The sequence below is a fragment of the Meleagris gallopavo genome, chromosome 10 (genome assembly GCF_905368555.1).
Source record: "Meleagris gallopavo chromosome 10, MGAL_WU_HG_1.1, whole genome shotgun sequence".
Lineage (NCBI taxonomy): Eukaryota > Metazoa > Chordata > Aves > Galliformes > Phasianidae > Meleagris > Meleagris gallopavo.
In genome coordinates, this window is record NC_139413.1 from 24,090,679 (window position 1) to 24,107,664 (window position 16,986).

The following is a 16,986-nucleotide window of genomic DNA, read 5'->3' on the forward strand; positions in this document are numbered from 1 at the left end:
CAATGAACATCAGTGTCCAATGGCTGTTCTGCCGCTACTTCCTCTCCAGTAATCCAACACATGAAGCCAAAGTGACAATCTGTGAATGCTGGAAGGAACAAAGAGCAACCTTTGATCACTGACTGACAAAGGAAACCTGAGACATTATACTATAGCACAATGCAGAATTCAGGCTGGCAGTTTGACTTTATCTGTTCTGATGAAATATTTCCTAAATTCAGATGTTGGGATGCTAATAAATTATCTGTTAAGTATGGATGTGAAGCTCCCATCTATGGAGAGAGCCAAGAAACTCAATGATACTTGATTTTTTGTTCAGACAGTTCTTTCAACTGTTTTTAGATTAAGAAAAGACCAGAAGGATTTGGAATACAAATTCCAATTATAAGGAAGTCAGATTTATTCAACTGTTTATTGTTCACACATGGCTTTATCCTGAGGAAGGATTTCAGCCAGCTCCTCAAACTTCATGTGCCATTGCCATTTATTTGCAAGACATAAACTATTTCATACTAAGAAGACTGCAGAAGAATTCTGGTCATAAACTATTTGGATCCCATTTGTAAAATCTATCAGTGCTCTCCACACTCATTCACTTTGTGACTCCAGATGTCTGCTGCACATCGTTATATCCCTACTGATACTGCCTAAATAATTTGTATGGAATTGGTCCAACTTTGTCATTATGACATGAAAAACTCTGCAGTATGTCATTTTTCACTGAAAACAGTTTATACCTCTAGGTAATGCCAGTAAAAAAAAAACAAAAAACACCAGAAGACCACCATCCCTGGATGTGTTTAAAAACCATTTGGATGTGGTGCTCAGGGACATGATTTAGTGGAGGGTTGTTAGTTAGGGGAGTATGGTTACATTGCGGTTGGACTTGATGATCTTTAAGGTCTTTTCCAACCTGAGTGATTCTATGATTCAGTGATTCTATTGGATCTGTCTACTAAATATGATATCTCTAAACACATGTAGCTACAAGAAAATATTAATTTATAATGTACTGAAACCTCTGAAAATATCTGAGGCATGGAGAGGGGATTCACAAGGTCTCCTAAGAAGGTAGAATCAAAGTTTCCTCTACAAGCTCACGCAATCTTAAAGCACCATCTGGAAAACTTTTGGGGTGACCTGTGATCAGTTCTGTAGTGCAACAGAGATATGGGTATTTTAAAGTAGTTACTGGTGTTTGGTGAGCTTCCTCTTTGATCACTTCTTACCTATGAGTAGAACTTCCCATTCACTTTCAATCAAGTAGAGTTCTGCTTTTCATTTCAAAACTTTACACATTTATTTCCTGAAGTTTTCTCCTTAAAACTCTCATCTCTAGATGAACTTTCTCCACAGTAAAACTGCAGATAATATATCTGCAGAAAGGGCTAACACCTTGTTCTCACCAGGATGAAATTTATTACTGTTGTTATTTCTATTACAGTGATACACACAAGAGGTGATTCAGAAATGGGATGATACACATGCTTTATGTTACCATTCAGGTATTCCCAGATTTTCCCACACTAACCCAACAGAATGTTCACTCTCTTCTGCTGGGTAGTTCTGTTCCTGAGTGCCAGTATTTTTCTATTGCACTTCATTAAGCCCCAGAGCCCAGCTTGGCCACTGCCTAAACAGAGCAACAGTGACTGATATTTAGCAAAGAATGACTAGAGGGAATAGTTTAACTCATACATAGCAGAGAAGACCCAAACCAAAACTGACCAGAAGTTCATATCGTCTATCCTTTCCCGTTCAATTTTCCAGGAAAGGATTAGAAGAAATAGCACTGAACATACTGTCATTCATACCAAACCAGCACTTTTGTGTGAATGAATTTTAGCTAGCTTTTTGGTTTAAATTTAATGATAATTAAAAAAAAAAAAAGATAATTTCATAACCATGTAGAGATTTGTATCTCACTTATGAATGGACATTATGTTGGCTATATCAGTCACAGATTCATATTCATGGTAGAAATTTCAGATTGCAAAATTCAGTTCTAGCCTCAGAGTGTTCGGGTCAAATTTTTCATCCCTAGCAAACTGTAAATTTAAGTAGTAAAACAGACAAATTCCAGTCTGTGGTGTATTATCAGTTTCATCTTCAGCTAATAGCAAGCAAAACACAGCACAATTTTCCCAAGCCCCCAGCCTGTCTCACAGCATAACTAAACCCTAAACTCTCAAAGAATATTCTGTTGCACAGAAGTTATTTAGAGTACGTCTACCCAGGCAACTGCAGACAGACGTGGACATGCTCTGTCTTCAGCCTGAGCTGCCAAGACCGGTCCAGAAGCCATGGAGCCACAACAGCTCTTCACATACAGGCTTGGGAGCAAAGCCACGCTAATGCGGCTCTGTGGCTTCCGGCACAGAGCTGGTGCAGGTCTGCATGGCTTGGCTCATGGGCTGAGTGAGCTCACATCTGCCTGCACCCAGCGTGTCTCCATATAAGTCCATACAGTTGTCAGCTCTTCAAGTATAGCTAACAGGTTCTGGTATGTAGCAGTAGAGCTGAACAAGAACAGGATTCCATAAATCAGAAAGAGCAGTATTTTTCATTAGTGGGATGTTAAAATGCCAATGGTTTCCCCTAATCAAAGAACTGAAAAAAAATCATATATATATATATATATATATCTACACGTATATATATGGGTAAAAGGAAACTATGATGGAGTAATTTCCTAACTAAATGACCCACTCAGGAATCTGAGCAGAAGGATAAGGGATTACCAGAACTGATGGCATTATGGACAGGAATCCCCTTAAAGACAGACAGTTCTATATTTAGCATATCATATTTAATTCAACCAGCAAAACCCCTGAAGTATCAAACATTTATTTATCTATCTATCTATCCCTAAATGAACCTTTAAATAAATGTAATTTTTATTAGCATACATCTGCTTGAATTAGGAACAATACACTTAAAGGACAGAGCTTTACTTTTTAAAAAAAATCCAGGTCAAATTAGTTATTTAGTGTGACTATAAAGGGGACAATCTTTCATAACCAATTCTGCACAAGGAAAAGGATCAAATCTCTGCTACACATTATTTCTTAATTAAAAAAAAAATGGTTATTGTTAAATAAATTTAAAATCCAATAATTATTCTGAGATCAGAACAAGATAATTAAGTTCCTATAAGGCCTGTGAAACTATACATCTGGATATAGGGAAAAAAATAATCTGTTCTCTTCTAGTTTTATCTGGACATAATACCCACAGGCTGCAAGCTTTGGTCTTCCTAAATCTGCCTTCCCCAGACCCCTGGGCACAAGGGCAGAGATGCTCAGCAGGGAGTGGCACCACGTGAGTTATTGCACTGTGACGGTCAGAGTGCCAGACCTGTACACAGCCAGCCCCTGTGCCTGCCGCTGCTGGACTGGGAGTGTTTGCTTTAGCAAATTTAAGATGCTGTTGATGGGAAAACTGGGTGTTTGTTTCTTTTTCAGACTTTGTTTAGTGTAGAGTACAAAGATATTGGCATTGGATTTAAATTTCAAGCACTCAGAACTTGAGAAACTGAAGTGACGAGCAGATATCTCTGATATTCAATTTGTCCTGAAAGCAATACTGCAGGTGAAGGATAGATGGAGGGGAGGGAAAGAGGGGGGGAAGAGCTTTTTGTTAACTATACTGAACGAGAGTTAGAGGTTTTGTGATTTTCTGGTAGGTAACACTACTAGAAAAAGCCTCAAAGGCCTCCAGATGTGCTACTACTGCACTGGAGCGGCTGCAAACACTCCACTAACAGCTCGTGGTTCCTGGCTCTTCCAGACAGAGCCATCTCCTGGCTGAAGCGAGGAAATTCATTATCTGGAGAGAAGGCTGGTTAACAAACCAGCTGATCAGCAGATCATAGCTAAAGACCCATGCTTTTTTAAACATATCAGAGCACTCAGGGCAGGATGCACTGAGATCCACCTCTGTCACTGCTGTGAATGTGTGTGCCTGTTTGAAAACCTGAGATATTTGCTGAAACCTTTTGGATATGCGAGAGAAAACAAACTATTTGCATTGCAGTAATCAGCAGAAGAGAATCGAGGCCTCTGTCCCAAAGAGAATCAGAGAACTTCAGGTCTGCAGATGATCTTTCAGCTTTGTTCAGTCTAAGACAGTGTATGTGTTCAACCATGAATTCATGTTTGGCTTCTACTCTCTCTCAGCTCTCTTATTATTCCCATTTCCAGTATTAAAAATAGTATCCTGTGTTTGTTTATACCTGTAAGAAACACTGTGCTTCTGGTAACTGCAGGGTCTAAAATCCAGTCTTGTAGTAAACACCTACCAAATATTCCCAGGGCAGATACAAACTCTATCAAACTATTTATCTTTCTTCATGTTGTTTGTATAGTTATTGCTATGCAGCTACCTGTTCTCACCACAGCAAACTCTGTACATCATGAGCTTATAGGGATGAGCAGGGCTAAAACTCTGAGCAACGGAGGGGAGCAAGCAAAATATACTTCTTTTAGAGCATTGTATGATGCTATGAAGCTTGTTTATGTAACCAGATAACTGAAATAATATCAACTTCCATCCTTAACTTCCATCATGCCAACCCCAAAAGCTCAAGTGGGGCTCAAACTGGCTGTCTAGTTCTACTGGCAGTTGCTTTTTCAAGACTTATGTGTATCCAGAAAAACAAAAAATAAAACCACAGGTGACAGGAAACATCAGAAACAGCCACAAGAGCACTTCCACGTGCTGTGACGTAAGTGCATAAGCCAAGGAACAATACAGTGAAGAAACAATCTCCTGATATTTGACTGATTTCTTCTGCAGGCAATGAACTTTTAAAATAAATACAGTTCAGAGATTCTTGAGTATCTCTCCTTTCTAAGAGAAACCTCCCATTTTAACTATCAGGTCACAAGGATAGCACAATTTTTCAGCCACTTCTGTATGAACTGGATTTGAGCTAGTGACCTATAAGTGTGAGATTTTCTAGTCTTGTCAATCTTCTGAACCACACACTCGGTTCAGGACTGAATAAAACAAACAAACAAACAAAAAAGGATGTACAAGAATGTAACTACATCTGGAGTATTTTCTGTTTGCAGAACCCCCTGAAATTTCAGAAAAGGTTAGTTTGTTATAGAGGGAGTTAGATTCATGCTGTCCTACAAGAAAAGCTAATCCCTTTTAAGTTCTCTTCTTTAAGTTACTTCTCTTCCTTCCTTAGAAAACTGAATTCATCAATTCTGAGTACAGCTCAGAGATTCCCTGCTGACAGATCCATAGGTAACCTATAGCAACTGCAGGCTGTGTCAGACAGCTCTTTTGCACTGTGCTGCTTCCCCTCCCAGCATATCAAAACCCACAAGGGAATCTAAAGATTCCCTAAACATTTTAGGGAAGGCATGCAACACTATTCTCTTCTGTCCTTAGCACATCACTTCCTCATGTTACATTTATGTTTTCCTAGGAAAACTCCTTCCATCTCTCCAAAAAAATCTTTTATCTTGCATTGATGTTTTCTAGCAGTGTGGAACAGAACCAGGTATGAGTCTATGGTCACATTCTCAGTGTTAGACATGCAAGGACACGAATTGGCTTCATTCTGTGAAAAACCATGGGAAGTTAGATGCAAAGGTGGCATTTAAAAATAAAATTAGCACTGGATTTGTGTTTTAACTCTCAGTGATCTGAAGTCTAGGAACACATCTTTCTCTTAAAATGAAAGATGAGTTTTTGACATATCTATTAGGTTCCAGAAGCTGCGGCTTCAAGGGAAGGCACCAAATATTACAAGGTCTGTTAACGTAAAGTTAGCTTTGCTAATCTTTATCTCTTCTTCTCTCTCCCCTCAGCACTGTGTACATGAGAGGGCTTTTGTCCATTTTACTGGTATTTGGTTGTTATTGCAATCAGCTGGAAGACATAAATTTAAAGGGGAGAAAAGCTTTCCAAAGCAGCTGGTTGAGCATCCTGAGCATTGGGATCTAGATCATTAACTCTGACATCAGCAAGGTGGCACCATTCAAGCTTCCACCTTTAATGTATTAAGAACCACTTTCACTTCTACCTGAAGCCAGGCATACATCAGTAACTCACTGGACATATGTTTTTTTTCCCAGTATTTCTCACTCTGCAGCAGATTTCTCAAAGCACTGCAAAAGATTATAAACTAAATGTGCTTTTTCATCTTCTTTGTGTGGTGCATTATTTCAATTGTTTAAATTTAAGGTAGACTTTTTGGTACGGTGGGGTAAATGTTTTCCAAACACTTAACTTCTATTTCTATAGTACCTGTATGAAGTATTAGAGAAATTACTGATTAAAAAAGATGGCCATAGCTCTACTTTAAACCTAAATGTACAGCAGTTCCTGGCTCTCCAACTTTTATTCAGTTAAAAAACAGTGGTGATTGCATGCATTATTTAGGAAACTTCAGTGGCTATTGGAACAAGCATTGTCTTCACTTACCTTGAGACAACCAGGGGGAGAATCAGCATTTTCAGCATCCTCATCAGTAACTCACCGGGAAACTGGAAATAACTGATTTCCTGGAAATACACAGAGAGATGCTTACTGTTTTGAGACAGCCTACCCTTGTGAGTCCTGCTACAGTGGTCAAGTGGTATGAGCAGGTAAAATCTGCAGCTCTAGTACATAAGGTGGCAAAGACTGTACACTTTAAAAGACTATTTTTAAATTAATTAAATTACATATTGTATTGTAATTCAACAAAAACACACACAGCATTTTTCCTTTGCAAAGTAAGACAAAAATGAAATATGCTGCCTCCCGAGGACTACTGGGAATAGGTTGCCCTGAATAATCCTTTTATTCTGCATTTCGTGTTTTGCTAGCTGTGTATGAAGCTACTGACTGGACATAAAAAGTGTTCAGACTGCAGTTAGGGCAGCAGAACAGAGAACTGTTTTAAGGTATTGTGTTTACTAAGTGCCATCATTTTTAATTGAAATTTACACTGTGTGCTCAAAGCATTCAGCAGTGCCTGTTGTCCTCTTTACTGAGATTGATACAGCAGTAAGAAACAAGCACCTGCAAAGAGCTTAGCTGAAGTACACTGGAGGAGAAATCCCCAAGGGACTTTAATAGCATGGTCTGTTAACAATTGGAGATCTCATATTTATTAATATAAAATACCATCAATGTAGCACAAACATCTGTACCTCCATACACCTGACAATGAAAATTATTGTCAATGTTTTCTTTAGATGTACACATTCCAAACTAATATAAAATCCAACAAACATACTGTTTTTAACATTCATGTAGCTTATTATTCATACTCACATTGTTACAATGGGGCTGTGCTGGATTTATTAGTATCTTAAAGACCAGAACCTTTGCCATACACATAGTCTGAGAACTGTGAAAGCCCCAAGGAGCAGTGTGTAGATTAACAAACAAATCAAATTACACAAATTGAACAAGCATACAGACATGTTTTTTATCTTGAAAAATCCATCCTGAAGTTCCACAAGTTGCTGTGCCTTTTGTTACGTAAGTATTTTCCCTGCAGTGATGCACTCTGTGATGCCACACGTACCTGCTGGGAGAGCCGCCTCGTCCTGAGGAAGAACCCAAGGAGACAGCCAATAGTAACCGACAACACCGAGAGGATGAGCAAACCGTTTCTTTTACAAACATCCTTGATCCGAGCGAGGATCGCATCCAAAGCCACCGCCATGGTGTCCTCCGTGCTCCTTGGAGAGGAATCAGCATCCCATGGAGAGAGAATCCACTCGCTCCTCTTGTTGGAGAGGAACAGACCTCGCTCTGTATAGATCAGATCAAAGCACTTCCAGTTCTGCTTAGCTGACCTGCAAGGTCACCCCTCTGCCAATCGCCACCAAGCAAGCAGCTGGCATTATTGTTCCAAATTAATACCGACAATCCTATTATCGACTACATCATTAAGAGCCTGCAAGAAGATTAGGGGGCTCTGGAAAATTAGAACGGAATGCAGTAGTATTTCTAAAACAAGACTGCTTCAAAACAAAGTGACATGCTCAGAGCGCGTTCCCTGGTCTTTCCAGTTTGGGGTCTGGCTGTCCACCTCCACAAAGGAGCAGTGTAAGTCAGGCTCACCAACACAGAGGAGGAACGTTACCGCACTGTTTTTCTGTGCAGGGCAGAGTGGGTGACATTTTAAACTGGACTATCACAACAGGGCAAGCCAGGTAAAACTAGACTTCATTAATTAAAGCAGGCTTGGATTTTTTTGTTTTCCTGACCAAAACAAGAATGAAGGTGCAATGTAAGAACCATGCATCGATCAGAAATCAGCAGTATGCTGAAACACACAAGGGAAAGCTGCTGGCAGTTGGCATCTGTTATCCTGGAAGCAAAATGATTTCACTTTTTCTTCCACCACTCTGTTGATTAGAGTAGGGCCAATTTACTTTCAGAGGATTATCAGAGTAAGCCACGGGATTGCTTTCCTTTCCTTCACCGTGTCTGCACTCAGTACCAATGCTGTTTTTATAAGCAAAAATGCAGAGCCATGACTGCTCACTGTGCTGCACTCACTGAAATGCTATGCAGAGCCTGAGCTACTGAGAGATTGTTCAGTATTTTTATGGAAAATACTCCATAGAACACATTTGAGTATTTGCAGTGCTTTGTTTCATACTGCGAGGCAGTGTGTGTAGGTACGTGCTCACGTGTGAGCAATGGGGTGAGTGAACAGTGAGCTCAAGGGTCAGCAAAGCGTCCTCCTGGAAGCACGAATACAACACTGTATGGTCTGTAAGGCATACGGACACACACACACACCAAACAGAAAAAATATATGGATTCTGTGTGGTGAATAGGAGTGCTGACAAAACAACACAGTCATTTAAAATTTTATTAATGCTTATGCAAGAAAGTACTGAACTCGTACTGCCGTCTGAGTGCGGACACAAGGCAGACAGGTTTGCTGCCATTACGGCATGCACGCAAACACCTTCCAGATGAAACGATGCAGCAGGAGCGCTTCCCGAGCTGAGCGCTGCCGGCGGAACTGCAACCCCGAGCACCGCAACCCCGAGCACCGCAGCCGGCACCCTCCGCCCTTTAGACGGCCCTCCGGGCCCCTCACAGCCCGGCCGCGGCTACACTCCGCGGAGTTCCCCTGCGCGGGGCGGGCGCTCCTCAGTCCCGGCCCGGGCAGCGGGAGGAGCGGGGCGGCGCCGCACGGCGGGTGACCGGGCAACATGGCGGCGCGGCAGCTGGCGGTGGGGCGGGTCGCGTTGTGCCGTTGGCGGCGGGCGTACAGCAGCGCGGGCGATGCCGAGTTCCTGCACCGCAGCATCGTGCCCACCATGCACTATCAGAAGAGCCTGCCCAGGTACCGCGGGCCGCTGCCCCGGTGGACCGGCGGCCCCGCGGGCTCCTCGGGGAGGCAGGGCCTTGGAAGGAGCGTCCTCGGGCAGCGGGGGACGCGGGCTGAGGTCGGGAGCGGCCGGAGGGGCTGTGAGCAGAGGGCAGCCGTCTTTCCTGATGTTGATCAGCCGCGGTCCGGCTGGGCTCGCTGGCTGTTTGTGGTACTCATCTGTTTCGTGTTCGGGCAGAGAGGAAGCTTTTAGCGATACTAGTGGGAAACCTGTAAGAGAATGGCGATGCGGGAGCCCACGGACGCCAATGCGGGTGGGCCTGTGTGGAGCCAGGGCTGGACCCGGTGGGCCTTACAGGTCCCTTCCGACTCGGGACATCCTGTGATTCGGTGGTTCTGTGAAATTAAGCCTCTCTCCTTCGTGGCTGCTGCTCCTTGCAGCTGTTTGTGTCGCTGTGTTGCCTGCAAGTTCTTAAGACCCTTCACTGCAGTAACAGCAGTTGAGTTGTGCTTCTCATGAGGGCATTATGCTGTGATGACATGTATCTATTCCCTTTCTCCTCCTTGCATTAAGAAACTTCTAAGCTACTGAGTTAATAAGGGATATAGGAAGGATAGAGAAGCAGGGAGAGAAATCGCGACCGCAGTGTAAGAAGCTGAAACCTCATCAATACCATTGCTGAAGTGTCTTTGTTCCCCTTCCTTCAGACTGCCTGTTCCCAAACTAGAAGATACAATTAGGAGATATCTGAATGCCCAGAAACCTCTTTTAAATGATGACCAGTTCAGGTATGGACAAATAAGATAGTCATAATGCAGTATCATTTGTTGCTTCAAAGTTGAGTGTTACATATCGAAAATATGAATTGTGAAAGCATTTCAATCTTTTACTGATTGCTATAGGAAAACTGAAGAACTTGCTCATCAGTTTGAAAAGGGAATTGGAAGAGAGCTGCATGAGCAACTAGTTGCTCAAGACAACCAGAACAAGCATACTAGTTACATCACAGGTATGTTGGCCAGGGGATACTCTGCTTCTGCAGAGCTGTGAAGATGGTGAAGGGTCTAAAAGGCAAGCTGAATGAGGGGCAGCTGGGGTCCCTCGGTTTGTTCAGCCCAGAGCAGAGGGGGCTGAGGGGAGGCCTCATGGCAACTGCAGCTATTCACAGGGAGAGGAGGGACAGCAATTGAGCTCTGCTGTCTGGTGACAGCAACACGGGCTGAGGGAACAGTGGGGAGTTGCCTCAGGGGAGGGTCAGGTAGGGGTGAGGGAAAGCTTCTGCCCCAGAGGGCGGTGAGTACAGTCCTTAACTGCTGGTGCTTAGGGACACACTCCCATAGGTTTGGTTTTTGAGTGATTCTGTGTGCACCAGGGTTTGGACTTGGTGATCTTTGGTGAACCTTTCCAACTCAGGTTATTCTGTGTTTCTGGGATTCTAATTGGATGCAGAAGGAGTCTTTAGGTCATCATACTTCATAATAGGCAGCTCATAATGCTACAAATAAAATGGGCTAAAGCTTAAGCTCTCTGTTGCATAAGCTTGGAATAACATGCTGTGAATATTTCCTGTGACAGTATTTGGGCAAATTCTGAGTATCTGGTAGAATGATGTAACTTGAATGTACCAAAATTCTGCAGGATGGTAGAATGTTGCTAAACAAGAATTGCAGTCCTAAAGACATTTTTTCCCTTTTTGAATAGGAAATACTCAAGTAGTTGAGTACTGAAGTTGAGTACTCAAGTAGTTGAGTGAGAATACTCACCACCGTTGTAAAGGGAGGGAAAGAAGTGGTGCTATTGGAGTGAAAAACAATGGAAGGAAGAGATCAACCACAGGCATAGTCTGTATTACAAGTTAGCTCTATTAAGGTATAGAAGCTCTATTAAGGGAATGAAAGTGATGATTTTCAAGTAATTCCAAGTTGCTTAGCAAGAATACTGAACTGTGAGGTAGGTCAGAAAGTGGTTAGTACTCTGGACTTGAAACAATGCCCTCCAAAAAAAACCAAACCAACCAAGCAAAAAACCCAACAACTAGGAACTTATGTTTTTATAAAGAGGAAAAGAAACTGAGAGATGCAGAAAGTGAAAGATGAGAATAAAGGAATACAAATTGAGAGGGAGGTATGCATAGCTTTTAGGTTGTTCTTCCTAATTGTTGCTTCCACTGACTTCCAAATGCAGACATAAGCCTGTGAAAGTTTTGAATGGATGGGTAGCGACAAAGGTGGAAATATTCAAATACCTATGGAATTAGGAGTTTGCATGTTGTCCTCACTGTCTACTGAGGTTACTCATTAGGGTGTTGGCTTTGCAAATTGCATAGCAACCACACACTCTGTACAGAATAGCAGAGTATTTCATATAAGCTGCTGTTCAGTTTATTAGCTCATGCTATCCATTCCCTTTGTACAGTAGGTGGAGTTTTAACTGCTGCTGACTATGGTATTTGTCAAGACTAACCAACATGCTTCTGCTTTGTGTCAGTGAAATACAGAGCTTTTATCTTCCTTTTATTTAGTTATAATTCTTTTTTTAGGCCTCATAAAAGATACTTTCAGAAACCAAGTAGAAAATATGTATAGTTGCCCCCATTTTCATCTTTCAAGACCAAGGTTAAAAGGCGATGTGACAACGAGGAATTTGGTTACTAATCAGTGAGGACCAGGAATTATAATTGTGACTTAGATCCTTGAGTTAGCCCGTTGCCTTTCTTACAGCCCATCAGCTGTCTTTGGTGGCCACGTGCTTCCTTTGTATGCTTCCCGACAGCGTGTAGTACCAAACCTTACTGAGTTCAAAGTTGTTAATAATAAGCCTACTTAAAATAAATGAACAAACAAAACCAACACTCTTCCTGCCTTAACTCCTGGATTTTGTTTCTTAGAGACAAATGTGTAGGCATGACCACATTTTAGAGCTAGACCTTGGTTATGGCAAGGACAGAATGTTTGTTTCACATTTGTGCTTCTTGATGTGTCAACGGCCACACAATGAAGTGAGACTGTCTAAAAGACCTGGGGTATCAAATGTAATTCTTCCTGAAGTCTGTTCTCAGCCTGGAATAATTACCTTGAGGTTCTCTCTAACCTCATCATTTTGCCAGTTCTGTTCAGTGTTGATAGTGTCAGTGGATAGAAAGAGGAAGAAGTTAGGATTTGTTAGAGGCATACAGAAAAAAAGGAAATTTTCCCTCATTGTAAATAACACTGACAATCTTAGTACAGACAGTTCCAAATTCAGTGTTTTCACTAGTAACCAGCAGTACTCTTTTCATGATAGGACATTGGGAGAATCCTTGGAGGAATAATTGCTTATGTTTTTCTTGTTCATATGTGCTGCAGTAGGTATTTATTTATGATCACTGGGGCAGGATATTGACTTTCTGAACATCTGTTTGATTCAGAATGCTGCTTTTATGTTCTGACCTGTTTCTCAACTCTCTGTTTTCAGGTCCCTGGTTTGATATGTACTTAAAAGCACGTGAACCTGTTGTTTTGAATTTTAATGCATTTATGTCTTTTAATCCTGATCCAAAATCTGAATATAATGATCAACTCATTCGAGCTACAAACATAACTGTTTCTGCTGTACGTTTTATGAAGACCTTCAGGGCTGGTTATCTTGAACCAGAAGTTTTTCACCTCAATCCCGAAAAAAGTGACACTCAGCTCTTTAAGAAAATTATCCGATTTGTGCCTTCTTCACTTTCTTGGTTTGGTGCTTATATGGTCAATGCATATCCTCTAGATATGTCTCAGTATTTCAGGCTTTTCAATTCTACACGGCTGCCTAAACTCAACAGAGATGAGCTTTATACAGATGAAAAGGCAAAACATTTACTGGTACTGAGAAAGGGGAATTTTTATGTGTTTGATGTTATTGATAGAGATGGAAATATGCTGAAACCTTCAGAAATACAAGCACACTTGAAATACATCCTTAGTGATAACAGTCCAGCCTCGGCCTTCCCTCTTGGCTACCTCTCCAGTGAAAACAGAGATACGTGGGCATTGCTGAGAAAGGATCTACTGGATAATGGCAATGAGGAAGCTCTTCAAAAAATAGACTCTGCAGTGTTTTGTCTCAGTTTAGATGATTTTCCCATTAAAGACTTTGTGCACTTGTCCCATACTATGTTGCACGGAGATGCTGCTAACCGCTGGTATGACAAATCCTTCAATCTCATCATAGCTAAAGATGGCACCGCAGGAGTTAATTTTGAACATTCCTGGGGTGATGGTGTGGCCGTACTCAGATTCCAGAATGAAGTCTTTAAAGATAGTACTGAAGTACCAGCTGTGAACCCTCAGTCCCAGCCTGCTTCAGTAGACTCTTCCACAGCAGTACGGAAACTTGACTTTAAGCTGAACGATGCCTTAAAAGCAGGAATTACCAAAGCAAAGCAGCATTTTGATGCCAGTGTAGAAGGACTGTCTCTTAATATGATTCAGTTCCATGAAGGGGGCAAGGAACTGCTAAAGCAGAAGAAGGTAAGCCCAGATGCCGTGGCTCAGCTTGCCTTCCAGATGGCTTTCCTTCGGCAGTACAATCAGACTGTTGCTACATATGAATCTTGTAGTACTGCAGCTTTCAAACATGGACGCACAGAGACTATACGTCCTGCCTCTGTCCATACAAAGAAATGTTCAGAGGCTTTTGTCAGGGAACCATCCAAGCATAGCACAGAAGAGCTTCAGGAATTGATTGTACAATGCTCAAAGTACCATGGCCGTTTGACAAAAGAAGCTGCTATGGGTAAGTTGGATTATACCAAACACTCTGCTTTTTGAACTGTTTGTTAAGGTTGCTGTAAAAATCTACTTCACACCAGAGAGGTTGTGGATGCCCCATCCCTGGAGGTGTTCAAGGCCAGGCTGGATGGAGCCCTTGGCAGCCTGATGTACTATTAGATATGGAGGTTGGCGACCCTGCCTGTGGCAAGGGGTTGGAGCTTGATGATCCTTAGAGTCCCTTCCAACCCAGGCCATTCTATGATTCTGTGAATTTTGATGGAGGCCTTATATTCATGCAAACCTAACAAAAACTAGCAGAAGGCTGCAGTTTAAAGTGTGTTGAGATGCATTTCTTAACTGGGAGAGAATGCCTTTGTGCTCCTAGTTCACTGTTAACGTGCCCAAAGGTTTTTATACTTCAGTTTTTGTCCACAGAGCAGTTGGGTGACTTGAAGCACTGATAAATACTTAACTGCACACTGTATGCTCCAGGGCAACCAAGAACTTCGGCTTTATGACTGAAGAGTTGCTGTCTTATGCCTGTAGGGGTATTAAGGCTGTAACAGCTTCCAAATCAAACTGATTCTTTAGCTGTGCTATCCTGGTATTTTTCTTCTGAATTGACCTTTCCAGAAGTATAACTTGCTTCATTAAACTCAAGAAGACTACTGAACATTAGCCAACAGAATCTAAAATTTGCCTTTTTCTATTGATGCAAAATCCTCTTCTTTTTTAGATTAATAAATTTAGGAAATCCTTTATCTCTTTTTTAAATAACCTGAAAATGTTCAGATAACTAATTGATCAAATAATGTAATGCATTATTAAAGTTGTTAACATTGCAGTTCGGCTTACAATCATGATTCCTGGTTGAGGCTAGCAGTGCAACTTACTAAAACTTCGTTCTAATAAGTGCATTAGAAGTGCAGAATGTCTGCGTTATGACAAATATTTCTTGCTAATTCTGAAGAAACTCTGAGCTCTACAGACCTTTTGTGGCTTAAGAGCAGCGTGAGGTTGAAATAAGTGAGTTTGCTTCCCACAAAAATCTCTAATACTTGCTATTTTATTTCAACAGGTCAGGGATTTGACCGACACCTGTTTGGGTTGCGCTATTTGGCCTTATCCAAAGGTATTGCCCTGCCTGAGTTCTATCAAGACCAAGCCTATGCTCGGCTTAATTACAACATCATTTCTACAAGCACATTGGTTAGTCCAGCCGTGCAATTAGGAGGATTTGGCCCAGTGGTGCCGGATGGCTTTGGAGTAGGGTATCAAGTACATGATGATTGGATAGGTTGCAATGTTTCCTCTTACCCAACTAGGAATGGTAAAGAATTCCTTCAGTGTATATACAAGTCACTAGAAGATATTTTTAATGTTTTAAAAGGCAAGAAGGTTGGTAGTTAGTTAAATAAAAGAGCTTTACAGTTGTGCTAGAAAATGCGGACTTTTTCTAATTGGCAGTACATGCCAACCAGTGTTCAACATGACAAACTACTAAGCTCAGTTGGCTTCATTTATCTTCATTGAACTTGAACACTGTAGATTCAATTTGATTTTTAAATGTAAAAAAAATCAAGCACAGACCTTGAGTACGCATTTCAGGAAATAAAAACATTCACAGTGTTGAAATGAAGTAGTGGAGCCATCTATCCAAGCAGATCAACATGTTTTAGACAACACATCTAGAATAAAAAAGCACTGTTAACAAATTTATGAACTCAAACATTGAGTTTGTTGTGAGTTTCAGATAGACAACAGCACCTTTAAACTGTTTGATTTTAAAATAATACAAGCAATTGTGTTAAATCTGACAGTGTGATTACATTTGCACTTTCAGTAAGCTTGCTTATAGTGATCACACTTCTCTCTTTAAACTTGAATAAATATCAGAACTGGTTGTACCTCAACAGTTTGAAGCCTTTCCAATGCGACAACTTTTTGAGTAATGAAAAATGAAATGAGAGGCTCTAACTAACCTGCGATCACCCACTCTGTTGTTAAATTGACTAGAAAAATCTGTGATGTAATAAAGCTATCTACTAGTAACTATAAAGTTCTTTTATTACCATGTCAAAATTATACAGTATGAGTAGTCCATTTACCAATACCTTGTATTTCTTGTAAGGGTTAAAAAGAATACTTCTTGCAGTGTTGTCTCTCACCATCCATACATGAAGTCTGTCCAGTAATCTGCTGCTTTTGTTTCACTGCGTACATTTATGCTTTAAAAAAGAAATACCACTGAACTTGACCAAGTCTTCACAGAAATCTCTGGATTCCAAGAGAGCTTAAGCATAGACATCACTATAACTTAATCACACTGTGAATGCAAGATCAAACCAGTACAGACAAGTTTTCCTGCTGCTCCTGACTCAAACTCCGGCAGCTAAACTGTGTGGGAGCAAAAGGGACCTTTTAGCCAAGGAGCTCAAAGTTGTCTGGAGTCAAATGCAGATCGTTTTGCTGAAATTCCACCTTTTGCAGAAAATTCATCATGGTACAGATAACTTGAACTCCTCAGTCTTTAAACCTTCGTAACTTCCATATTGTTTTTATTCTGGTCAGATGCATCGTCCTTGCAGCATGCTTCTTTCAGCGTAGGCCACTGTGTTGTGGACAGCCAGATATACTGGTAGAACTTGAAGTCTGAGTGTGATGGTAGGATGTGACGTGAGTTTTAAAGCTCAGAAACCTATTCACCTTTACCCTTCTTTTGTGATCTCAGCTTTCAGATTTGCTTGGTATCTTTATTTAGTGCAGGAAGTGTAAGCAACACCATAGCATGTACTGCAAGCACGGGGAAGGGGAGACGCTTAAAATACATAACCCCAAAGGCTTGTGAACTTTTCCTTGTCAGCGCTTTTTCCTCTGCAGCCTGTGATGTACTGTTGTAGCTTTCAGTTGAAAAGTATTCAAAGCTTGGTTTAACACTTACCAGG

General features: G+C 41.3%; 2 protein-coding genes across 2 annotated transcripts in view; one reads left to right on the forward strand and one right to left on the reverse strand.

Annotated features, from left to right (window-relative positions):
• The window catches only part of SLC1A7 (solute carrier family 1 member 7), a 41,249-nt gene extending 33,522 nt beyond the window's left edge, over window positions 1-7,727 (reverse strand). The window contains exons 1-2 of the mRNA XM_010716108.4: window positions 7,535-7,727; window positions 6,442-6,521 (exon numbers count right to left, since the gene is read on the reverse strand). Coding sequence (XP_010714410.1) covers window positions 6,442-6,521; window positions 7,535-7,675 — 221 coding nt within the window. The 5' untranslated portion in view covers window positions 7,676-7,727. The remainder of the gene's footprint in view (window positions 1-6,441; window positions 6,522-7,534) is intronic.
• Window positions 7,728-9,127: 1,400 nt separating this feature from the next.
• CPT2 (carnitine palmitoyltransferase 2) lies at window positions 9,128-16,100 on the forward strand. Its single transcript, XM_010716300.4, has 5 exons — window positions 9,128-9,319; window positions 10,013-10,093; window positions 10,208-10,314; window positions 12,759-14,063; window positions 15,120-16,100. The coding sequence occupies exons 1-5, from the start codon at window positions 9,186-9,188 to the stop codon at window positions 15,449-15,451; spliced, it is 1,959 nt and encodes a 652-aa protein (XP_010714602.2). The 5' UTR covers window positions 9,128-9,185; the 3' UTR covers window positions 15,452-16,100.
• Window positions 16,101-16,986: the final 886 nt, after the last annotated feature.